Source organism: Danio aesculapii, chromosome 15 (assembly GCF_903798145.1).
Source record: "Danio aesculapii chromosome 15, fDanAes4.1, whole genome shotgun sequence".
Taxonomy (NCBI): Eukaryota; Metazoa; Chordata; class Actinopteri; order Cypriniformes; family Danionidae; genus Danio; species Danio aesculapii.
This window is the reverse complement of record NC_079449.1, coordinates 29,525,710-29,552,332: the sequence shown is the minus strand read 5'-3', so window position 1 is coordinate 29,552,332 and position 26,623 is coordinate 29,525,710. Positions and strand designations below refer to the sequence as shown.

At 35.6% G+C, this 26,623-nt stretch overlaps 1 protein-coding gene across 3 annotated transcripts in view; it reads left to right on the top strand.

Moving 5' to 3' along the window:
* cadm1b (cell adhesion molecule 1b) overlaps positions 1-26,623 on the top strand; it is a 350,413-nt gene that overhangs the window by 248,433 nt on the left and 75,357 nt on the right. For all 3 annotated transcript variants that reach the window (XM_056473895.1, XM_056473897.1, XM_056473894.1), the window contains 2 exons: positions 61-157; positions 3,578-3,750. In XM_056473895.1, coding sequence (XP_056329870.1) covers positions 61-157; positions 3,578-3,750 — 270 coding nt within the window. The remainder of the gene's footprint in view (positions 1-60; positions 158-3,577; positions 3,751-26,623) is intronic.

Genomic DNA, 26,623 nt, shown 5'->3' with positions numbered 1-26,623 from the left:
GTACCGCAGTGCAACTGGAAACGAGTGTGTGTTTGTGTCTTTGTTGTGTCCGTTGTGCAGATAAACCAGAAGTGAAGATTGTGGTGGGATTCCCAGAGGGTTTGACCAGAGAAGGAGAAAATCTCGAGCTGACATGCAAAGCTAAAGGAAAACCACAGTGAGTCCGACACAAGGCCCTCGAGCCACTTTACTCATTTCAGATGAATTTGTTTGCTTGCTTTATCATGCAGATAATAACAGATGATAACTAGAATAGCTTGGATATATAGACAGGTATGCAAATGCAAGGTTTAGAAGTTAGATTTCAAAACTTGTATTTATAAAGTCTCTTGCTTCTATAAAATATAGTTGTTGTTTTTTTCATAGACAGACAAACCTTGATTTTAGTATGTGTATATTTTGAATTATATATAATTATGCATTTAATTGCTTTTGAGTATTTTGTGTTTTGATTTTTTGGACCAAAAAGTAATCAAATGCAATTTAGTTTCTGGCTAGATGTGAGTATATCACATAACACCTGTCATATTTGGCTCATTGAAACTGAAAAGTCACCTTTGTGCTTAATGCAAACCACTTTAAAGTCTGCCTGAACCAGAAGTTGCTAAGACTTTTATTTCAGGATGCATGGGCAACTATAGGGTGTGGGAGGTGGTGAGGTTGGGGGTTGTTTTGACAACTCTAAGTGCCCCAATCCATTTTAAGGCCACCAGAGTTACTATTGAGGGGCCAAATCAATCCCCAAACACCCCCCAGGCTCTTCACTTTCGTCAGCAACAAACTTCCCTGCCTTCAAGAATGTTGGGGCCCCTGTGAGGATGTTTATGTACTTTTGAATACTGAAACTAAATATAAAGTATGGGGTTTGGCGTTCTGTTTGTGCATCATTCACTAGTAGCAAACTAGGTAAAAAGAGGTAAGAATATTATAGCTGAAGCCGTCAAACTTACACTACTGGTCAAAAGTTTGGGGTCAGTTTTTTTTTATTATTTTCTTTAATAATTTAAATAAAACTATTCTGTTCATCAAGGTGGCATTTATCAAATGTAAAAAAAATATGTTAAATAGTTAAATATTTATTAAGTATTTATTTATTACTTATTGTTTGTAGTTTCAAATGAAATTATTACTCTGCTCATAATTATTGTTAATTTTTATAAAATTACCATTAAGAGTAATAATAATAATAATAATAATAATAACAATAATAATAATAATAATAATAATAATAAAGAGTGATTTTTGAAGGATCATGTGACTGAAGACTGGAATAATAAAGCTGAAAATTCATCATAATATTAAATAATAAATGATTAAATTAAATTATAAACTACCTTTGAACAGTTATTTTATAGTGCAATAACATCTCACAATTTTACAATGTGTACTGTATGTTTAATTAAAGAAATGCAGTCTTGGTGAGCAGAATAAGCTTATTTTAAAACATTTAAAAATCCTACTGCCCTCAAACTTTTGAACCGTAGTGTACCTCAACAGAGAAGGACCGCCACTCCAATCACAGAGGCAAATAATCAGACATTGATTGAAGAATACCAAAACAAACGTTTCTTCTTTCAGTGTATTAACTTGCATGGATTAATTGTTCACCTAATGTATAACAATCTGTGATATAGCAAAATAAACTTTTTTATTGTAAGTAAAATACACCATTAGATATTGAAAACTAAATGTTAATATTAGACAAAAGAATGTGCAGTGGGCAGCATGGTGGCTCAGTGGTTTGCGTTGTCGCCTCACAGCAAGAAGGTCACTGGTTCAGGTCCAAGCTGGACCAGTTGGGATTTCTGTGTGGAGTTTGCATGTTCTCCCCATGTTTACATGGATTTCCTCCGGGTGGGCCGTGTCCCCCACAGTATAAAGACATGCGGTATACTGTAGGTGAATTGAATAAACTAAATTGGCCGTAGTGTATGTGTGTGAATGAGCGTGTATGGATGTTACCCAGTTCTGAGAAATCCTGCATAAAGCGTGCAACTACTGAATCACATGGGACTTGCATTGGTTCTGTGATTGAACATATCTCAGACCCAAAACTGCCTTAGACACTAAACAATGCATTGATCAGTTCCCTTTATATTTATTACACTTTATATGCCAGGTACACATATTCTATTATTTATGGTTAATTATGCCTGATGCAAACAGCTTGAAGAAATTTTATCAATACATTGGATGCATGCATAAGTCAGCGCAACAGCAGCCTAATACTCCCACTGCTGTCTAATCAAACAAACAAGATTGAGCTGCACTTTCTTAAATGATTTCTTGTGGATGTATGTGTCTTTGTATTTACAAATTACATGACTTTTAATAATAAAAAAAAATAATAATAATTAATTGCCATCAGGATTAAACAGACACAAAAACATTGTGAGATGTTAAATAGAAAAAGGGGAAATGTAAGCTTTTCTCTATTTTTTCTTAACAATTTATTTTGAACATGCAATTTTTAAAATGCACTACTTTTATTTAATTAATGCGAGAACATGCAAATTTAGTCATATGTGTGAAGCTGTTGCATTTTCAGGTGTTTGTTAACCAATAAATATGTTTATTGTTCTTTGAATTGTTCTGTAGGCACTGTAAGCATAGCACAAACTGGACCGTACCGAAACCGTGACCCTAAAACCATGATACATATCGAACCGTGTGTAGATTAAACCATTGCACCCCTAATATATATATATATATATATATATATATATATATATATATATATATATATATATATATATACACATTCGTTGAAGTCGAATTGTTGAATTATTGTATTGTAGAATTATTAGCCCCGTCATTGAATTTTATTTTACTTTTAAAATATTTACCGTATTAAAATATTTTATCTGTATGTAGGACTTAAACTCTCTTTTGACTCAATGTACAATGTGGAATGACTTAATGTTAAGTCTTACAAATGTTAAGTCTTATAAATCTTATAAATGCAAAATTTATAAGATGATAATATTTAAAGTAATCTCTCAATGTGGTTTACTAAGTATTGTTTAAGACAATAATACATAATATTTTGAGCAGATTTATTGTAATGGTTTATGATCAGTCACAGACCCTTCCTCTTCAATTTATGCTTATATTTTGTTAATTCAAACTATTAAGTAAATGTGGACCAGACATTCAGTCAGACAGACAGACAGACAGACAGACAGACAGACAGACAGACAGACAGACAGACAGATAGACAGATAGATAGATAGATAGATAGATAGATAGATAGATAGATAGATAGATAGATAGATAGATAGATAGATAGATAGATAGATAGATAGATAGATAGATAGATAGATAGATAGATAGATAGATTAGATCTAGATTACTTTAACAGTAAAAAACGGTAATATTTTGCAACAGAAATCAGCTGATATGTGGAGTAAACAAAAAAGTGTTTGCAGCTGAGCTTTGATAGCATTGTGTGCATTTGTTTGCAGGTGGTGGTTTTATAGCAGCGCTAAAGTTGTCCTGAATAAAGCGCATTATCCTCTCTGCCTCTGTCTGAACATTTTCACACTGAGCACTAAATGATTACTCTGATGTTTTACAGGCCTCATCAAATTAACTGGCTCAAAGTGGATGATGATTTCCCCTCCCACGCCTTGGTAACTGGCTCTGATCTCTTCATCGAAAACCTTAACAAGTCCTATAACGGAACGTACCGCTGTGTGGCATCTAACTTAGTGGGAGAAGCCTACGATGATTACATTCTTTATGTATACGGTATGTACTTCAACTTAATCTGCAGCTGTAAACAACAATCCATGAGAGCAGCGTTTCCCAGACAGCTAAATCTATAGGCTCGGACAAAATGACACCGTTAATGGCTAGTTTTCAGAATCAGTCTAGGTCTTAATCTGTGTCTGGACAGCAAGCCCTTGATGTCGGCTTGTAATGTTGTGTTGTGACTCGAGGATTTCAAGTCCTCATATATTTTCGGTTTCAAAGCTCTGTGTTTTGCCCTCTTGTTTGATGTGTTGTGTAAGGCAGAACCGTTTAACCCTCTATTGCTCGGGTTTTTCTTCATTTGGTGCCAATAAAATTGATTATTTAGGATTAGTAACTAGTTTTGATCACACAATACAGTGTAATTGTTTCGGGAGTTAGTAAATCTGCCTTTATTAAAGCATTTTTATTGTGTTTTTTTTTCCATCCATCAAAAACATGATTTTCATTTCTTAGTAAGCAGGCTTTTCTCATTTTGAACATATAAATTATTTGAATGTTTTGAGGAATTTGCTTAAATATGTTTGTTGCCTAAAGCAATTCTGTGTGATAGTGGGATGGATATGAACGTAGAGGATATAAATCCACTATATTGCACTTTATTTATTTACTTTTCTATTGAAGTATGAACCTTTTTAGCATTTAAATATTTTTGTTTGTTTGTTTTTTTATGATTTAATACCTCATAACTATAAAGACTTCTGGACCAGGGAAAATAGAAAGTGTAAGCTGAGAAAATATTATATGCTATTCCTTCTATGCCAATGAAGGACTACTGAGACATTCCAAGCACAAGATGAGTCCTCCTGGCGTGGCAGAGTTCATCACAGCTCCAAATACACATCTCTGCCATTTGTCTTACAGTAACCATGTACTTTTCACCATACACAATTTGTCTGCTTGTGATCTTCCTTCATGTAACTTTGTCATGTTTGGTGTCATTTGACAGTTTATGACTTCAGCATTGTAGTGGTGAAAACAATAGAGACATTGATTGCTTGTATTTCAATATACAATCTGTTTACTATTATTGAGTCATGGCCTGAGGAGAGTATGGTAATGTACTTATCCCCCACCTTATTCTTCAACTTTACTTTGATGTTCAGCTAGTTTTGGGGGTTTGGTATTTGTTTGACAATGCTTTGCTTAAGGTATAAAAAGGGAAGGTAACTGTTTATGTATGAGAATGGCTTTTGCTCTGTGTCTAGCCCCATATGTTAACAAAGGCAGTTTCACTGTCTTTGTTGCTCAGCAGCAAATAAGTTACAGCTAATTTGTTTATACAGTATGCTAGCTTGTTTCATTCTACTGTCTGTATATATAAACATGTACAGTGCATCCGGAAAGTATTCATAGCGCTTCACGTTTTACAAATTTTTTTAATGTTCCAGCCTTATTCCAAAATGGATTAAATTAATTTATTTCCTCAAAATTCTACACACAATACCCCATAATGACACAATAAAACAAAATTTAAATTGTTTCAAATTTATTAAAAATTAATAACCTAAAAAATCACATGTACATAAGTATTCACAGCCTTTGTCATAAAGCTCTAAATTGAGCTCAGGTTCATTCTGTTTCCACTGATCATTCTTGAGATGTTTCATCAGCTTAATTGGAGTTTGCTTGTGGTAAATTAAGTTGATTGGACATGATCTGAAAAGGCATACACCTGTCTATATAAGGTCCCAGGGTTGACAGTGCATGTCAAAGCACAAACCAAACATGAAGACAAAGGTGTTGTCTGTAGACCTCCGAGACAGGACTGGAAGGTTACAGAAAAAAATTCGGCTGCTCTGAAAGTTCCAGTAAGCGCAGTGGCCCCCATCATCCATAAGTGGAATATGTTTGGAACCACCAGGACTCTTCCTAGAGCTGGCCGGCCATCTAAGCTGAGTGATCAGGGGCAGAAGGGCCTTAGTCAGGGAGGTGATCAATAACCCAATGGTCACTCTGTCTGAGCTCCAGAGTTCTTTTCTGGAGAGAGGAGAACCTTACAGAAGGACAACCATCTGTGCTGCAATCCACCAATCAGACCTGTATGGTTGAGTGGCCAGACGGAAGCCACTCACTGCCTTGAATTTGCCAAAAGGCATCTGAAGGACTCTCAGACCATAAGAAACAAAATTTTCTGGTCTGATGAGACTAAAATTTAACACTTTTGAGTGAATGCCAGGCATTACATTTGGAGAAAACCAGGCACCGCTCATCACCAGACTAATACCATCCCTACAGTGAAGCATGGTGGTGGCGGCATCATGCTGTGGGGATGTTTTTCAGCAGCAGGAACTGGAAGACTAGTCAGGATAGAGGGAAAGATGAATGCAGCAATGTACAGAAACATTCTGAATAAAAACCTGCTTCAGAGTGCCCTTGACCTCAAACTGGGGCGACGTTTCATCTTCCAGCAGGACAGTGACCCAAAGCACACAATGCCAAAATATCAATGGAGTGGCTTCACAACAACTCGGTGAATGTCCTTGAGTGGCCCAGTCAGAGTCCAGACCAAAACCCCATTGAATATCTCTGGAGAGATCTGAAAATGGCTGTACACCATCGCTGCCCATCGAAACTGATAGAGTTCGAGAGGTACTGCAAAGAGGAATGGGCAAAAATTCCCAAAGACAGGTGTGCCAAGCTTGTGGCATCATACAGTATTCAAAAAGCCAAAGATGCATTAACAAAGTATTGAGAAAAGGCTGTGAATACTTATGTACATGTGATTTTTCAGGTTTTTTATTTGTAATAAATTTGCAACAATTTCAAAAAATCTTTTTTCACATTGTCATTATGGGGTATTGTGTGTGGAATTTTGAGAAAATAAATTAATTTAATCCATTTTGGAATAAGGCTGTAACATAAAAAAATGTGGAAAAAGTGAAGCGCTATGAATACTTTCCGGATGTAACAACTTTAATGGAGTCAGATTAATTACAATGGAGTCAGATTAATAATTGATTTAAAAAAGACATTCTTTAACTGCTTTCTGTTTCCGATTATTGGTTCAGAATAGCAGCGAAAGCTTCAAGCCCTACAAAAGAAAGAAAAGAAGGAAAGAAATGTCACTCTGGAATATTCACAAACATTTAAAAAATAAAAACATGTCTTTGAATGATTTCTTTTAAGCACCACATGGCCTACCTAAAAAGAATCCATCCCTATCCCAAATTATTTTTTTAAATTTGTCTTTGACTCTACTAATGAGGTCCTTTTTATGCAAGACAAGTGAATTCCAAATTTCGTTTCAACATTGTTTTGGTAATGCGTGCAATAGAGGGTTAATTGTTTTACTGAATGCGCTTCACCTGAGAGTTTTTCATAGTACTACTCTTATTAACGCAGGAAGTGCATTGTGTTCAGTGCATGTTTAATCCTTAACAAGGCCTGACAGCTGGATTTTTCAAAGCCCAGGCAATAATTGCTATGACAGTGGCACTTGAAGCCTGGGATTTAACAAAGCTTTGCTTTGCTATAGAAGAATTGAAGTGTTGTTATTGTTTAAAGCAGGTTGTGTTTGGGACCGCTAACTGTCCAGCAGCTGCAGCTATTACATGCTGTCCTGTTGAGCTGAAGACATTAGCCTAAAGAGATGGAAGAGGGTAGCTCGTCATTGAGGCGTTTGTCTCCGCAGTTATTAGCCTCTGATAAAGCTGATATCAGAGGCAGGTGCTTGGGGATGATGTCATCAGCGTCCCATCTGCAGATGGGAGAGTTTACGTGCCTCTCATGCCTGGAAGCGGTTCCACTTCCAGCTCGGCTCAATGTCTGTCACCTCTACCTGAGCAAACACCACCTGCTGATTACTGCACTTCCTCTCATTCCCACTCAGCCTCAATGGGAAAATGGGCCTCTAACAACAGTTTTGCAAAACTCCACAAGCGTACACAGTTCACTGCAGTTTTCAGCTGAAATGGACACAAGAGGCAGCAAATTTGACACTTTTCACTTTTCACTCTGCTGTTTTAAGTTAATATATATATATATATAATCATGGTATTTTGAAGAAAGCTGAAAACCTGTATCCATTGACATCTATAATAAGAAAAAACAAAGTCATTGGTTACAGGTTTCCAACATTTTTCAAAATACATTCTTGTGTGTTCACCGTAACAAAAGCAATTCCAATTGTTTTGGAACAAGATCAAGGGTGAGTAAATGATGGCAGAATATTTTTTCTTGGGTGAAATATCTTTTTAACTAAAGCCCAAGCAAGAATATTAGATCAACTTACATATTTTTGCTTTCCCAACAGTTTATTAATTGCCATTTTCATACAGAGAGTCAGATTTAGTGTAGGTGGTATGTTATTTTCAGATAATAACGCATAAACATTTTAGTGCCAGTTGATGTTGCAGTAGCTTTACATTTCTGCATCATACATACTGTTGCATATTCAGACACTTTGAAACAAAGTGATTCAAAATAAAATATGCACTTTATTAAGATTTACTTTTAAAAAAAAGTGTTTGATGTTTTGGGTTCAACCAGTTTGGGTGGATGTTTGTTAGCTCAATCTATTAGTGAGAGCCAGAGAGTGTAAACATTTTGTCAAACTAATTTTGTGGCATGCATTTGTAAAGCAGTTTAAGAAAACATTGCCACATATACACATTTATATTTGTAATCTGAACTCGAAAAATGTGCTACTTGTTCAAACTACCAATTTAATTATTTTATTTTAAATCCACTTCAATTTGTCGTCAAGTCAAGTCGAGCTTTATTGTCATTCTGCTACATGTGTGCACATATAGAGGAACGAAATGTCATATCTCACAGGACATTGGTGCTACATAGATTAATCACAAATACAAACACAACACTGGACATAAGAGCTATTATTAAAAAAAACTGCATAACTAACATATAAAATAAAATAAAATAAATAGATAAATAAATAAACATGCTGTGCTATGTAAAATAAAAAAATTATGTTAAGTACTGAGGAAATATACTATATAAAGTAAACAGAATTTAAATTAAATGTGTGAAATCTGACTTTATAAGAACGTGTTACCACTAACCGTCTATTTTTTACAACTGGCCCCTCAGGTGGGGTAAATAGTAACATTTTTCCTCCTGGCACTTTTGGCAATACTGCACAGAAACCATAGGTCCGCCGATCATACTTTCAGTGCTCATTTATAGGTGAGGCTTATGTGTTGTTGGTAAAACAATATGGTTTGTTTAACCCCATTACTTTGTTCATTATTTGGCCAAAACCAAAAAGTGTAACTGTAAAAGTGCCCCACTCTCCCCTACTCCTACAAATTAGAATTTGTTTTCAACTCTGGAGTTTAAATAAATGGAGTTTAAATAAATCGTCAACAAGTGGTTTGTCAAGCCCACTCACCTGAATGAAGCACAATTAAAATGCACAATGTTTCCAAGAGACATGGAGTGATTAAGAAAGAGTCCATAGTGCAAATCTACAACCTGGTGCAAGAGTTAGAGAGACGAGAGGATGTCCTTCCACAGGTGGTTTGTTAAGCCCACTCACCTGTATGGGACATATTCAGGAATGCATGGATGGTGTGGGTGGATGGGATTTCAGAGGGGGGTATTGACTGTAGTTGAGGGCTCTAACAGCCTGTGGGAAGAAGCTATTGAGTATCTAACCGAGCAGGCTTTAATACTTCGAACTTAATCAATTCGTGTTGGGACAACATGTAGGATTTGTGAACCCAGCATTTTTTACAGTTGTATTGCCACTCACTGGACACTGAAACATGCAGCTAAAAAAAACCATAATATTTTTTTTCCACAAATGTTGCCACAGGCGTGTGTTTTCCCTGATTTTTCAGAGAAGCTAGGATTTTGCTTATTTGCACCATGTGGGCGTCTCAGAAAAGTGGAGATTTATTGGTGTCTGGCTTCTTATAAGTGGCAGTTTTTAGTCATAATCTCCCGAGCATTGTGTTATATGAGAGTAAGGACTCTGTGAATTATTTTCAGCCATAATAAACCTTATTACATTGGAAACGATATGCATTTGTAGCGTTACCCTGAGAGTTGTTTTTCTCTTTAGCACGGCCCAAATTGCTCACGCTTTGCAGTAAATAAAATCGTTGTCTTGTGGTGGATTTCTAAATCAATTTACGCTGCGATTTTCGAGCATGGCCCACCTCAGAGGACTGGAACAAGTGGAAAGACCTCTTGTAGCTTGATAATCCCAGCCACACTATACTTCTCCAGCCTGTCAGGGTAACTTTTAATGCTGCTCCTCGGGGGACGGCAGCTTTGCTCCGGCTACAGTGCATTTCCTTTTACTGCCATAGTAAAACAGTGACTTGTGTTGAGCAAACGCTTACAGCTCCTCCGTCTTTCATTTCGTTTTGTCATTCGCTTTTTTTCATGAGGCGTTGAACAGGAAGATGCGATCAGAGCAGATGGTTATGTCCTAAAATCACAAAACGTGCGTAGTGTAATGCTAGAGAAACACCGGGGATGCCAAGACAATGGTTGTAGTGTTGTGTTTTCTCCATTCTTGCCGTTACAGCTTTCAGGGTTTTCACAAAAGGAGACCGTTTTGATGTAGGATCAAATGTTTTTGAAAGCTAATGTGTATTTGCAATGGGACAGATACATGTCACAACCTGATAAGCTTGTAGAGTAGATGCTGAGAGTGAAAACTCATCCTGTGTTACCGAAGCCTCTGGCACGTACAGGAGTCAGTTATTTACTAGAAAAAAAAAGGGGCAGAGAGGGTGTTTTATTTGTTTTGAATCTTGGAATTGGAATTAGATGGAGAAAACAAAAGTCATAACAATAATAATATTAAAAATAAGAATAATAATAGCAGTAAATATATGTTAAAAAATAGGCAGGGTATTGTTTTTGTTTTGCTTGATAAGATGTGAAGTATATTTTATGGGTTTTCTGAATGTTTTACAAAGCTATTTATCATATAAATAATTCTCAAACCTATTAAAAAAATTAATAACCAAATGCATATATGGCCAACATAATATCGTAACATCCTATTATAATTTTCTAAAATGATATATTATTCATTCATTCATTCATTTTCTTTTCAGCTAAGTTTCTTTATTATTCAGGCATCACCACAGCAGAATGAACCGCCAACTTATCCAGCATATGTTTTACGCAGCGGATGCCCTTCCAGCTGCAACCCATCACTGGGAAACATCCATACACACACATTCACACATATACACTACAGACAATTTAGCTTACCCAATTCACATATACACCTATAGCACATTTCTTTGGACTGTGGGAGAAACCGGAGTACCCGGCGGAAACCCACACGAACACGGGGAGAACATGCAAACTCCAGACAGAAATGCCAGCTGACCCAGCTGAGGCTCGAACCAGCAACCTTCATGCTGTGAGGCGAACGTGCTACCCACTGTGGCACTGCACCGGCCTACATTATTATATTTTATTATATTATATTATATTATATTATATTATATTATATTATAAATATTAGGCTTTTTATTTTGCTTTGAAACAAGTATCTAATGCTCATCAAGTCTAAATATTATACATTTATACTTTTAAAAATATTTTAGATTAAATATTATTTTTGATCAGAAATTATTATTTTTGTAGCAGCAATGTTTGTATTCAATATTTATATTTGATTATGTTTTTAGACGCAGTTTAGTCCTGTTCAATTCTGAATTGCGGCAGCACGGTGGCTCAGTGGTGAAGGTCGCTGGTTCGAGTCTCGGCTGGGCCAGTTGGCATTTCTGTGTGGAGTTTCCACGTTCTCCTCGTGTTCACGTGAGTTTCCTCCTGGTGCTCCGGTTTCCAACACAAGCCAAAGACATGCAATATAGGTGAATTGAAATAGCTAAATTGGCCATAGTGTATGTGTGTGAATGTGAGAGTGTACAGGTGTTTCCCAGTAGTAAAACATATGCTGGATAAGATTGCGGTTCATTTCTCTATGACAACCCCTGATAAATAAAGGGACTAAGCCGAAAAGAAAATGAATGAATGAATGAATGAATGAATGAATGAATAAATGAATGAAATCTGAATTGCAGCATCAGATGATCATTAACTCTCAGAAAAAAATATGTATTAGTAATAGTTTTCTTTCTTTCTTACTTTGCTAGGGAGGGAGTCTTTTTTTAAAGATTACTTAATGAATAGAAGGTTTAAAAGAATTGCATTTATTTAAAATAGATATATTTTTGCAACATAATGCATGCATTCACTGTCACTTTTTGATACGTTTCTATATCAACTGTGCAAAATGTAACTGCACATTAATATTAAAAAGCAATTTGTACATCTGTCCTGTTTTTTTTTTTTGTAAATCTAACTAATTTAAATATTACAACATCTAAAACATTTATCTTACCTGACAAACACTTTTTGTTTTATAACAACACCATCGTTGTACATTACAACATTGCACTATGATCTACATCACATTTTTTCATCACATCACACGTTACTACTCAAATTCCAGAGAAAGAAAAGAACATTGGGCTCCAAATCTAGTTTTAAGTCTTTATGATATACAGCTAAAGTCAACTCCGATTCAAGAAAAGGACGGAAGTAATATCTTCTCTTTGGTAAATGTGTTGTAACTGCATTGCTCCGGGGGATGTCTATGTCATGACTTTCGAAGATTTTTTTTTTTAGGTTGTAAAGCTGCAGGGTTAAAATCCAACTTGATCCTGGTTCTAGTAGTGGTGGGTGGTTTAGTCCGCAAACTACAGCTCTGTGAATCTAAAGACCAAAGCTTAAGTCCTTTCAGAGCTACTTTTGTTAGATATTTTGCCCTTGAGGGCAACCTTCTTTCACTTCAAGGGCACCAAATGACTGCCCTTCATCTCTAGTTGTGATATAAGCACAGATATACAGTTAAATTAAGTGTTTGTACTGGCTTTAACTGACATTTTTAACCTCACTTTACATTGATATCTACTGAATGGTGGTCAGGGCTGGCCCTAACCAATTTGGCGCCCTAGGACAGATTTCAGGTGGCACCCTGTCGCATCACAGTAAATTCCACTGCTAGTGTACATATAAGAAATGTATTAGCTTTGTCTTGGACATTCTCTTATTTAAACAAAGCAATTGTATATTCAAAATACTTAGAAAGAAGTTTTTTCAACTGTGGGACTGAGAAACCTCAGCAGCACATCTGAAGACAGAAGAGGAATCCCAGTTAAAAAAATATGCAGCGCTCATGCATTGTGAAACCTGATCTTATTTTAACTAAACATGCTATGAAGCAGAAAGGAGGGATGAAAAGTCAGGGAGGTAGGATTAGGCCTAAAAAATGTATGAGTCTGGTCTAAAAGACAACAGATAATTCTCATTTATTCACTCATTTTCTTTTCGGCTTAGTCACTTTATTTAATCAGGGGTTGCCTCAGCGGAATGAACCGTCAACTATTCCAGCATATGTTTTACACTGTGGATGCGCTTCCAGCTGCAACCCAGTACTGGGAAACATCCACATTCACACTCATACACTACAGCTAATTTAGTTTATTCAATTCCCCTATAGCGCATGTCTTTGGACTTGTGGGGGAAACCGGAGCAACCCACATCAACAAGGGCAGAACATACAAACTCCACACAGAAATGCCAACTGAACTAAATTAATAGGCTATTCCTGCAAAGGACTTCTTAAATGATCTTAGCATATCACTTCAGTTGTGTCTTTGTGTTACAGTTACATTTAGGACAAATTTCTGTTATTTATTTAGAATATTAATTGTATAATAATAATATGTCATGATTACCAGCGATCTCTAACCCCCAGAGGTCGCTGGTAAGCACTCACTTTCACATGTACTACATCTTATGAACTACATATTCAGTCATGCCACACACACACACCTGCTCCAAGTCGCCACTGATTGGACTCCCACAGCTGATGCTTCTTCTGGACTGATTTCCACACTACTTAAGCAGCACACGCAGTCATTCACATTGCCGAGTCTTGTTTACCTGTAAAGTGACAATTCAATGCAGTTTCCTTTGCCAAGTTTGTCTGTTTGTCCCTGTTCACTGCCTGTCCTATGACCTCTCGCCTGTTATAGTGACTACGATTCTGGATTTCCTTAATTCATCTGTTTGCACCTGTGTTGACCCTTGCTTGCCTGACTACCGAATAAACCTGCACTTGGATCCTATTGTTGTCTCTGTCACTCCACGTGTTACATAATAATTCCAAAAATTATATTAATACTTTTTTTATTTAAAACAAATCTAAATATTTTCATATATATTTATTTAAAACACTTATTATAAATAAATAGGGGATGGGGGGCTTTTGAGAAGAGGCCATGGTACTGGTCCAATGCAAAAGACAGTGATGACATCAGAAAACAACTATGCATAATTCTGAATAGTTTCTAAATGAAATGATGAGATGATTAATTATGCTATACACATATTCTTGCACTCCGCCATTGACTACATATAAATAGACTTTTTTCAAATTTAAAAAAAATGTCATTATCAGATTCTCTCTTGCATATTCAACATGTAGGGCAGATATACTGCCACTCACAATCAGTAAATGTTTATTCTCAAACAGAAGACTCACACTGTGGACACAGGCATAGTCAATCTCTCCAATGTCTCTTATCAAAATATTACCTGAACATTAATTTTTAAACAAACCTCATTCTATCTTCACAAGTTTATAATATTGCTTGAATTTGTGGACTTACTAGTCCAGTCATTATCCATTCTGAATGTTGACTGGATTTAAAAATAACTCTTCATTAAAACCATATTTGGGCTTATATTGACTTAATATAATATGCAACTCCAAGCAACATTATTACAACATTTTTGCTATTCCATCATTTATTTACTTGAATTTTACACTTTTACACACTCTTTACACTCTCCAAACACTACCCCCCAACATCAGAAGCTTATCTGGGAAAAGTTTATCATACCAAACACGTCCATCATTCAGCATGCATACTGTAGCTAAACTGATTCAGAGGTTGCGACGATCGACGCACAGCTTTCTTTCTAATGGAAAGAAAGTGAATGCTGATGTTTTATATTCATTTTAACATGCTTTCAAGCCAAAATAAAGCGAAAGCACAATTCTCTTGAACAGCTCTTGCAATCATATCACAGGAACGGCTTTGTATTGATGGTACTTTCACTTTCCATATAAAGATTAAACATACGGGGGAGAATATGGGAAAATACTTAAACGGAATGATAGCGGGCAAAAACGGGAGATTTGACAGGTATGCGCCATGCTAATTGGTAATGGCGTTATCAATCCTCGTTCGGATGCAGTGAAATAATCATCTATATTGTAACAAAACCTCTGTCTTTGTCCTGTTTTTCCTCCACTTTCCTTTCTTTTTTGCCTCCCCTGTGCACCAGACAGTTTGGGACGTTTTGACATGCCGAGCTTGTTGACCCATCAAAAAAATTAGGTTTTAGGGTTTTAGGTGATATTAGTATTATCAGTAGTAGGCTTTACACTATGCAACTAAATTAATGTGGGCTTATTCCTTTCTTACCATAGTTTTAAGAATAGTGGAAGTTACTTTTTTTCTTCCCTCATTTCTGGCGCCTCCCTGGATGTACGGCGCCTTTAGCATTTGCCTATACTGCCTATGCCACGGGCCAGCCCTGATGGTGGTCCGGTAGTGTACAACGCAACAAAATTGAAACAAAAAAGCAAACACAGACTCAAAACACACAAAATAAGATTACAACACAATAACATTAAAAAAGCTTAACATACGCTAGCTGATAAACGTAAGCTCACAACATTAAGCCCCAACACAATGACAAATGAAAAACAACTACTATGCAAGTCAATGGTTACTGGGTTTAAGCTTTCATTAAAATATCTACTTTTGTACTTTTCTACTTTGTTCAACAGAAGAAAGAACTCCTAAAGGTTTATAACCACTTGAGGGTGAATAAATAGTAAGTGAATGTTCTTTTTTGAGTGAACTTTGAGCCACAACACAACAGAAATGCTCCCAACCACTAGGGGCAGTGTTGGCATGGAACGCTGAATATCTCAAGACATCTCAAGAAATTTTTAACCTAATTTATTGATTATATTTTGTAATCTGATTTGTATAAAGTTTCAATATTTTAGCATATTTTATGCGACTATCAGATGTGCTCCAAAAATGATGTTCCCAAATCAGCTTCTATACACGCAATCTGAGAAGCAGCGAGAATAGAATGATTACGAGCTTGAGTAAGTTATGAACAGACAAATATACACAAAAGATACTAAGTTATCTGGATTGGTTCATTTGATATTAAACACAGCTATTTATGTCTTAAATAAGCATAAGTAATAATCAAAAACTTGCCATTTTGGATATGTGCATTTTGTCTTAAAGTGAGGTTTATTGATAATCAAATGAAAATGAGAGATTCACTTCACTTAACAAATGTTATGCTTAATGTCGTTGGGTTGTGCGTTTACATGTTGGCTTCTTTAATGTTATTGAGTTCAGGTTTGCTTTTTTAAAATGTTGCTGTGTTGTGAGCAGTGATGGTAATAATTATAAATAAACAGCATTACTAATGGAAATAAATTAATTACTGTTTCCCCTGTTACAAAGCTGTTACTGTTACTCACAATCAAATGCATTATATACAGTAATTGATATATAATTATCAATAGAGCTCACTGAAGCGTTCCTCTGAGTAGGTTATATCCACCCTTATCTCTGTTGGCATGCTTTGTGTGTGTTGTGTGTTTTGGGGGTGTGTGGGACAACCACATAACTGATGAAGATTGGCATGTGTGTGTGTAGGGGTGAGACAACCACATAACTGATGATGATTGGCATGTGTGTGTGTAGGGGTGGGACAACCACATAACTGATGATGATTGCCATGTGTGTTTGTGTGTTTGTTGGGAGTAGGAGTGGGACAACCACATAACTGATGATGATTGGCTAAGGATGCAGGTCAAAAAGAGGTAGACGGAACATTTTCAAAGAGGTAGATGGAGCAACTAAAACTATTTAGTATTATTCTGACACGCGGAAATAATAGCAAAATAAGTCATGTTAGTATATTTTGACAAAGTACTTTTACAATCACATTTCCATATTATCCGTGAATGAAACTAGGAGTTCGGCCATAGGGCATCTGTGAGAGAGAGCATGGACTCTGCAGTAATCATGATGAATACCAGGATTCAAGCATAATTAAACACTAGAAGGTTTGTTGAAAGAAACAGGCTTTAATGTAGTATCCATAGGAGGGTAGTAACAAATTACATTTACTTCGTTACATTTACTTGAGTAAAATTGTTGGTTAACGTGTACTTTTTGAGTACATTTAAAAATGTGTACGTTTACTTTTACTCAAGTAAATTATTAGAGAAAAATGCTTACTATTACTTTGCTACATTTGGTGGCGTTCCTCTGTTACTCTCAAATGATCGCAAGGCATCGCATTGGAGAGGTTGTGTCAAGAGAGGTTGCTATAGAGACACATCTCCTGCTTTAGGTTAGAGCGCGTGCCTGTGTTGGAATGATAGCTGAAGTCGAGGAAGATGTGCAAGTTCATACTGCGATCATGTCGAATCACAATCTGTGGTTCTGAGAAACACAGTCCCGCAGTCTGTGCAGTGAGTTTATCAGACCAGGTCACCCATGGCCTCAAGTTCATGTTTTCCAAGATCTCAACAAGAACAGTTTCATAATGCGATGCATGCTGTACATCAAACTGTCATTGCAACATATAGCCTACACTGAAAAAAATTATTCAAAGATGATTCCTTGGATTTACTCAATTTTTTTACGTTAAGTGGTTGTAAACAATTTATTTAAGCTGAATTCAAACAAACAAAATAAGTTGAACATTGCTCAATTTAATTTTTTTGTTTAAATTCAACACAAATAAATTGTTTGCTACAGTTTTGCATGCAACACTTTTTTCAGTGTACATGAATTTCAGCTCCGCAAGTAGTGATAAGTGTCAAAATTATCCCAAGTTGAACCCTATTATTGGTAACTATGGTATAACCAAGTGCTGCTGTTTGATGGAATAATTGACTAGCCCAGTACATATTAGTCATTCACACTGTTAACCATTAAAAAATAACATTTAAGCATTATTTTTAACAGAAAAAGTTAGGGTAATTAGGTAAATCATTAACAATGGTTTGTTCTGTAGACAATAAAAACATATTGCTTATTGCAGCTAATAATATTGACCTTAAAATGGTTTTAAAAACATTAAAAACTGCTTTCATTTTAACTAATATAAAACAAGTAAGAATTTCACCAGAAGAAAAAAATAAATCTTATAGGAAACATTGTGAAACATTTCTTGCTCTGTTACATATACAGTTGAATTCAGAATTATTAGCCCTCCCAATATTTCCCAAATGATTTTTAACAGTGTAAAGAAATTTTTCACAGTATGTCTGATAATATTTTTTCTTCTGGAGAATGTCTTATTTGTTTTATTTAGGCTAAAATAAAAGTAGTTTTTAATTTTTTAAACACCATTTTAAGGACAAAATTTTTAGCTCCTTTAAGCTATTTGTTTTCTTCGATAGTCTACAGAACAAACTATCGTTATACAATGACTTAAATGTCACTTTAAACTGTACAGAAGTGTCTTGAAAAATTATCTAGTAAAATATCATTTACTGTCATCATGGCACAAATAAAATAAATCAGTTATTAGAAATGAGTTATTAAAACTATTATGTTATATAAACTATCTTCTCTCCGTTAAACAGAAATATTCTACCCACCTCTGACAGTATCTTATGTAATCTGTGATTCATGAACAGATATAATAAAATAAAGCTGTAATATGTTTACTCTACTTTTGTTATATTTCTTAAGAAACATCCTTTATTTTAATACTTTGTAGTTTGCCAGTTGTGGTAAATATTACAAGTTCTAAACCATCTATTATGTTTTATTGTTCCACTATAGAAATAATCCTATTTACAATAAATGTAAAATTTGATAGATGTCTGTCACAATATGTTTCTTTTAAAACGCATTAGTTACTTTCCATGGCAATTAGTTACATTTATAATGATGTAATTACTCAGTTACTGTTTGTGAGAAGTAACTAGTAATTATAACTAATTTCTTTTAAAGTAGCATGCCTAACACTGGTTGCGAGCTTAGAGTATGTTTACTTTATGCATGTTATCATTATGAAAGTATTTGTGTTGTGCTTATGTTTGCTTTTTTAATGTGGTTGCTATGTGCATTACTGGGTCACCATAGATATGGACTTAAAAATGCTCATTTTCAACTATGGACCTGAAATCTTTTATGGAAACTTCTGAATATCCCTCTACTGAGAGCTTGCAGGCCTATAAAGCACTATAGATCAGTAGAAGTCAATTGTCCCAGTTTTTTTTTTTTTTTTTTTTTTTTTTTAAACTAGGTCACTTACATTTTGTTCGGATGAGCTTTTAAATGGAAAAGAGCAGAAAGTACTTTCTCCAGTAAATGTTCATGGACTTTTTTCCCATCAGACAGATACAGGCTGGTTGTAATGGTTTTCCAGGTTGGTGATTTTGCCTGCAGGATTGGTCCACCGACAGCAAAACCTGCTGATTAGGGACTTCTTTAATGCAATTCATGTACGTTTATCAGCGTTCATCGTTTATCATCATAATGAAGCTGTTGAAATTATCTGGAGATTCCACAGCTGGGAATACGTGACACTGAAGGAAAACTGCACACCATTTTGGATGCTCAAGGTCTGCAGGCTTTGACATTGAAATTGTGTTTTTTCTATCATTCTGTTTACATTTGGCTTCGTTATTTCCGTTTCTCCCCTGCGTCTCGTTTCATCTTTGATGTAAATGTAGTTTGTATCATTGCAAATCCATCTGTGACTCATTACTCTGCATTACCAGAAAACAATATACAAAGCGAAAGTATTTATGAAGCTGCAGAGGTTTGAATGTGTTAATAAGAGCTTTTAATTACATCTGAGGCTCCTTATGTTGACCTAAAGCATGCCGAAATGCAGCCCAAAAAATAGCTAAATACACGTCCGTGCACACAGGAGAATTGATTTCCCCCACTAATCATGGCATCCAGATTAATTAGTGTGTGTCTATTAACACCCCGTCTGCATTTTTTAAGTGTAGCATTCACAGTGGAATATTGCTTGCAGGTGTAGTTCAGGCAGTGCATTTAATTCGTTGCTGGAGCTAAATAATCTAGTCCAGCTAATTGCATGTTTGCTTTTTAGTCTGTCTCTGTTTTAAATGACGCCGTTCACATGTTTTGAATTCCCAGTCACTCTAGAACTGTTTTAGTATTTGATTCAGAAAAACAAAGACATGTACTGTATGTGGATCAATACCCTTATCAGTATTCACCAGCCATTTATTTTTACTGCTGTATATACTTATAAATTAAGTATAAGGGATTAATTAATTAAAAACAATAATAAGGAAATAATATAATATAATATAATATAATATAATATAATATAATATAATATAATATAATATAATATAATATAATATAATATAATATAATATAATATAATATAATATAAAATGATATGATACGATACGATACGATATAATATAATATAATATAATATAATATAATATACTATAATATAATATAATATAATATAATATAATATAATATAATATAATATAATATAATATAACATAATATAATATAATATAATATAATATAATATAATATAATATACAATAATATACAATAATATAATATAATATAACATAATATAATATAATATAATATAATATAATATAATATAATATAATATAATATAATATAATATAATATAATATCATATAAAATAATATAATATAATATAATATAATATAATATAATATAATATAATATAATATAATATAATATAATATAATATAATATAATATACAATATACAATAATATAATATAATATAATATAATATAACATAATATAATATAATATAATATAATATAATATAATATAATATAAAAAGGCGCAAATTTGACAAACTTTTAAAAGATAACATTATTGGCTGAATTTGTGTTTATCAGATGGTTAATAAATATTGATTCATTTGTTTTAATGATTCTGAATCTTCTCAGTTTTCACAGTCTGGTTGAGTGAACAATTCAATGACTCCCTCATTAAGGCGCATTAAGTCATTCGTTTGGCGTCCAGATTTTAGCTTAATTTTCGCATTCCAGAGTGAAACGTTTTGTGTAAAGAAAAAAATGTCTATATACTACTGATAACAATGTACACCACCTGATAAAAGAATTGTCATTGATCCTAGTTGAAAGAGCAACAAATAATAACTTGATTTCTAGTTGATCATTTGCAAAAGTGGCAGAAGGTTGATTTTTCTGATGAATCATGCTGAATCTCATCCCAAACATCACAAATACTGCAGTAGACCTATTGGAATCTATATGGACCCAAAATTCTCATGGAAATCAGTCAAGTTTGGTGAAGGAAAAATCATGGTTTGAGGTTACATTTAGTATGGGGGCATGCAAGAGATCTGCAGAGTGGATGGCAACATCAACAGCCTGAGGTATCAAGACATTTTGGCTGCCCGGTACATTACAAACCACAGGAGACAGCAAATTCTTCAGGAGAATAACGCTCCTTCTCATACTTCAGCCTCCCCTTCTGATACCAAATGATCAACTAGCAATCAAGTTATGATTTGTTGTTCCTAAAACTTGGATAGGCGGCAAGACTTTTGTCAGGTAGTGTAGTATAGTCATAATAAAAATGTAACAACATACTGAAAACATGTTAAATAATCATGTAACGCTATAGTATGGTATAGTAATATTTATGTACTGTAACAAAGTACTATTAGTTTAGCATTATTTTTGTTTTTACTGAATCAAATTGTTTACCATTTATCATTTACATTACATTTGTATTCATGTTCATGCTACTAAGTGCTATTTTCTTTCTCCACTTTCCACCAACCTTTAAACCTGCACTTCATATGTGTGCTTCCACCTACATCTGTGTTCAGCAATGCTGTTGTTTGCCGCTCTTTTTAACCCACGTCTCTCCCAGTGGGAATTGTGTGTGTTTCAATTACAGTCACTAGATGTTCTGTGCAAAGGCCTGTTGGGAGAGAATAAGTATCGACACAGACCATGTCCAGCATTAACCTCCATATTCAGGCTCCTTTGGGAGATGTTCCCTCAGCCAAACTCATGTAACATCAACTCTTGTTAAAACGCAAATGCAGACTCGGAGTCACGGTGTGCCACTTACAATCTTATGTGCTTTACCTTGACTGTCTAACATGCTGAATGACTCGAGCTGCTCCGTAATGTTTGATACCAAGCCAAAGTTTCTGTCAAGACCACTAATATATTGTGTGTAACAGTATTAGACAGCCTTTCAACCGCTTTAATTTCTGCTTTGACAGCATAATACATTTGACGTTGGGAATAGCATTGATACACTGCTTAAATGGAGCAGTTGCTTATGTTTAGCATACTGTAGATAATTTATCATGTGCTTCAGTCTTTTGGTTTTCCTGTGTCATGGGCCATACAGTAAGTAGAGCTGTTTAACATTGTTAAGCTGTTTGTAATTTTTTTTTTGAGATATTGGAAATATATTTATTATCGCAAATGTAAGGCCCAATCCTAATTCTATTTTTGTACCCCCACCCCTTCCCCTTGGCCCTTACAAATGAGTGTGAAGAGGAAGGGCTTCAAAATTTACCCCTAAGAAATGGGACACCACTACAGCACCTCCACACGGCATCATATGTCATCACGATCTCATGTTTCATATGAGGTCAGACAATTGTGACTGCTGTAGTTCACATCAAAAACAACATTAACATTATAGCAGACCATACCTGCCAACACTCCCGTTTTTCCCGGGAGTCTCCCGTATTTCAGACCCATCTCCCCCCATCTATCGTATTGTTCTGTCTCCCGGAAAACTCTCAATCCCCTCTTCCCCTGCTTTTTAGTCCAAAAAGCATGCAAGCACCTTTCCTGCTATTCACTTAGACCGCACCCATCCCCTCCAACCACCCACCCACTCTTCACTTTGCAACCCTTTGGATGAGTGTGGTCCTGAAAAATCGTCTTTCGAAGGGGTGTTTACCCCTTCCTCTTAGCCCGACGCCTTCAAGCTAAAGAGAATTGGAACCCCTTCACGGGAACGTGCAAAATGAGGGGAGGCATAAGGGGAGGGACTAAGAGGTAGAATTAGGATTGGGTCTAAATGTTATGACCGATTAGTTGCAATTATTCATGAGATTTTAGTCAACTGACAACACTGTTTCTTCCAGATAACACATCAAATATATTTGGTAGTTAAATAATGTGTCATTTCACATTATTATATTTATATATAATTTAAAATAGGAATTTAAAGGTGTTGTAATAATAAGAAAATGTATGTTGATCCATATGATGCATACTCAATGTTAATATGGCAAATATTTAAAACACCATGCATCTTCATGTTTTTTTTTTCATTGATTCAGTGTTAAAATCTATTTATGACTTCAAATTTTACTGTTATGAGCAATTAATCATGTGTTGACTGACCACCAGTGTTGGGGGTAATGCATTAAAAGTAACTAGTGGTGTAAAGTAACAAATTACAAATACTCAAACTACTGTAATTAGCTAGTTTTTCTCAGAAATTGTAATTTTACTAAGTAGTTTTTAAGTACATTTTTAGTGCTGTATTGGAACTTTTACTCCACTACTTTCCTTTAACCTGCAGTCACTACTTCATTTTATTCTTGTCTATGTCTTGTCTTGTCTTCTGGAGCAAGGGCCCCCGCACTATATTTATTCTCATTCTGCTATTTCCCTCTTGTCAGCTATAATTAGAAAAACTATGTTGAACAAAATGAAAATGCACAAAATGACTAAAAAACCTTAAATAAATAACTGTCCTTCAATCGTTCATAGTACTACTCAGTTAAAAGATGACACATATATAAAATGTCAAGCATTTACATTTCCTTTTTTTGTTTCACTATTAATTTGAAAATTCATTCATTAATTTTTCCTTTTCGGCTTAGTCCCTTTATTAATCTGGGGTGCCACAGCGGAATGAACCGCCAACTTATAAAGCACATGTTTTACGCAGAGGATGCCCTTCCAGCCGCAACTCATCTCTGGGAACCATCCATACACACTCACTCACACTCATACATTATGGAAAATTTAGCCTTCCCAATTCACCTGTATCGCATGTCTTTGGACTTGTGGGGAAAACCGGAGCACCCGGAGGAAACCCACGTGAAGGCAGGGAGAACATGCAAACTCCACACAGAAACGCCAACTGACCCAGCCGAGGCTCGAACCAGTCACCTTCTTTCTGTGAGGCGACAGAACTACCTACTGCACCACTGCCTCACCCTAATTTGGATATTCTGTGTCAATATTTGCAATTAAAAATGAATTTTTAGTCAATCAAAAACACTACCATAGTTTCAGTTGACCCTCTTTACTACTTTAACAGATTATTAATAGTAGTAAAACAACGTGCCATTCCTTGTCATCAGCCTATAATTGTTATTAATGTCTCTTATTCTTATTAATGTTTTCAAAGTCTTTTTAACCATAAATAGACAGGTCGGCCCGACACATGCCTTCTCGACTCTGCACCATTACCCACAGATTCAACACATTCAGCACTGCTGAGAGCCTGTGGCACAGAGCCAACGGTTTTTATGAGGACACGTCTCACAAGTGTTGTCAGGACAATCCCGCCCGCGATAAGTACTCGTATCGTCCATTTTCTCACCGCGTGATTGGAATTTCATATTTCCGTCCTTCACATACAAATGGAAATATTGCACGTCCAAACACATTCGCATCTCGCCCGCTCATAACGTGGAGCCAGGAGTCACCCAGCCTGCAAATTGCCCATGGAAAATTCGTGTTTGCTTGACTATTATGCATGCCACATCCTATTCAGACCTTTGTGCTGGCCGTATCCTCTGCATGCACAATTTCAGCAACAGGACTATGACATTTCCAAAACCCGTCTGCGATCGGTCACGGCGCACCAAATCCCTGAAATATTTCCATCAGGCGATGCGTCTCCCAGCATCTACATTCAGAGACATTATCCTGTCCTTGATGTTTTATCATTAGTTGGGAAGTGTTTGGGCCCCTACTGAGATCTTTTGATGGAGCACAGACAATAAAGTGATGGAGACAGCCAGCCAATTTTGCCCGCTGCGACTGTTCCCCAGCACGGAGCCTGAGTATCTGTGCTAAAAACTGGAATGATAGTCACATTGCACAGCCACAGTACAATGACTCGGCCGCGTTCGCCAGCGGCCCATTATTCCGCTGATTGTGCGCAGGCTGTATCCAATATGACTGTGTGTTTATTAATAAATGATTCTCATAATGTCATTTTCTCGTTCTGCCGTTTCCGTATGTGCTGCATGAGAGGAAAGCTGGCTGCAAGATCTGAATCATGTTGAGTGCTTTTTGTAGGGTGCAGGATCCGCGTATTTACACTGTCCATCCGTGCTGCTTTGATTTTTGATCAAAATTTTATCACATTAAAAATGAAAAATCGTGTTCGGGTTGGAATCTATTTTTAATGATAACATAAATATACATATACACTGATGTTCAAAGACATTACTACTGCAATTTGCAAGAATGCATAAGATTTAACGGATTCAAACAGATTGCCAGATTGGGCAGATTTGAATTTGGTTGTGCGAGTAAAAAATGGCATAGGTGGGTTGACAAAAGTTTTGAAACGTAAACTTATTTAACAAAACATAACTGTGTGCTCTTACTCCGTTCAGTTAGCAGTGACCAGTGAATAGCGCAAACTGCATGAACCCACCCGCAAGAGGAGGTGAAGGAACAATAAATGTATCAAAATCAGACTCCCCGGACAAATCCAACTTCCCTTGTTGTGCATGCTGATCACGCAGCACCTGCAGTTTAACTCACAGTGGTTTATCATAATACTTATCGATCATTTTTCCTGCAATTGACAGTTAGAACAAACATAGAGGCGTTGTCTGATTGACAAACAGCACCTAATTATGTTCAAAAGAATTCAAAACGCCAAATTGGACAAAATTATTATTAAATAAAGTCCTATTTTAAAAGTAAAACATACTCTAATAGGTTGTGTAATGGGTGCAGTGTGTGGGTGAGAGGAGGGAGGTGTTTCGATGTGATCCGGTTATGTTGTGGTTCTGTGACTGCTGGTGTTGATTGCTGTATGATTAAAAATTATGACAGTTAAAGTGATTAGTTTATTAATAAACTTTAAATAAATTTAAATTAAATAAAATATTAATTTAATATTTTGGGGGCTTTTGTACTTAGGGCGGGTTTTGGACAGCTTTTGGGCAGGAAAAAGTTTTCTTTATTGTTATTTTGTCACTTTCTCACCTATTTACTGGAACTTTTCACAAATGAATCACTCTCCATCTTTCATCAGTGGCTTCTGAGTTACTTTTTCCTCCCACCTTCCAGTATCATACTAACAATGCTAAAAAAAAAGTTATTTATTAAAGGCTCATTACATTTTATAATAAAAAAACTAGTTTGTAACTGCATTACGGCCCATTCATATGGGTCGTCATCGTCAACACTTCCCAATCACTTTGAATGCGTGATGTCAAGTGTTGCCGAACTAAATTGTCAATCCATTGGCATCGCTTCAGCAGCATTGCTAGCTGCAGAAGTTGGTAATTTCTCAACTTTTCAAGTGATAAATGGAAGCGTCAGCCAATCAGATCGTTTCATGCAAATACCCCAGCTCAGACAGTAGCCGATTGGGGACTAATTTTATCCACTTGTTAAGCTGTGATGTATCAGTGATGTATGGAATACTGTTACCTGGTCCAAGCCACTACTCAGTAGAATTGAGAAAATATTCGTTTATGACCACTTTTTT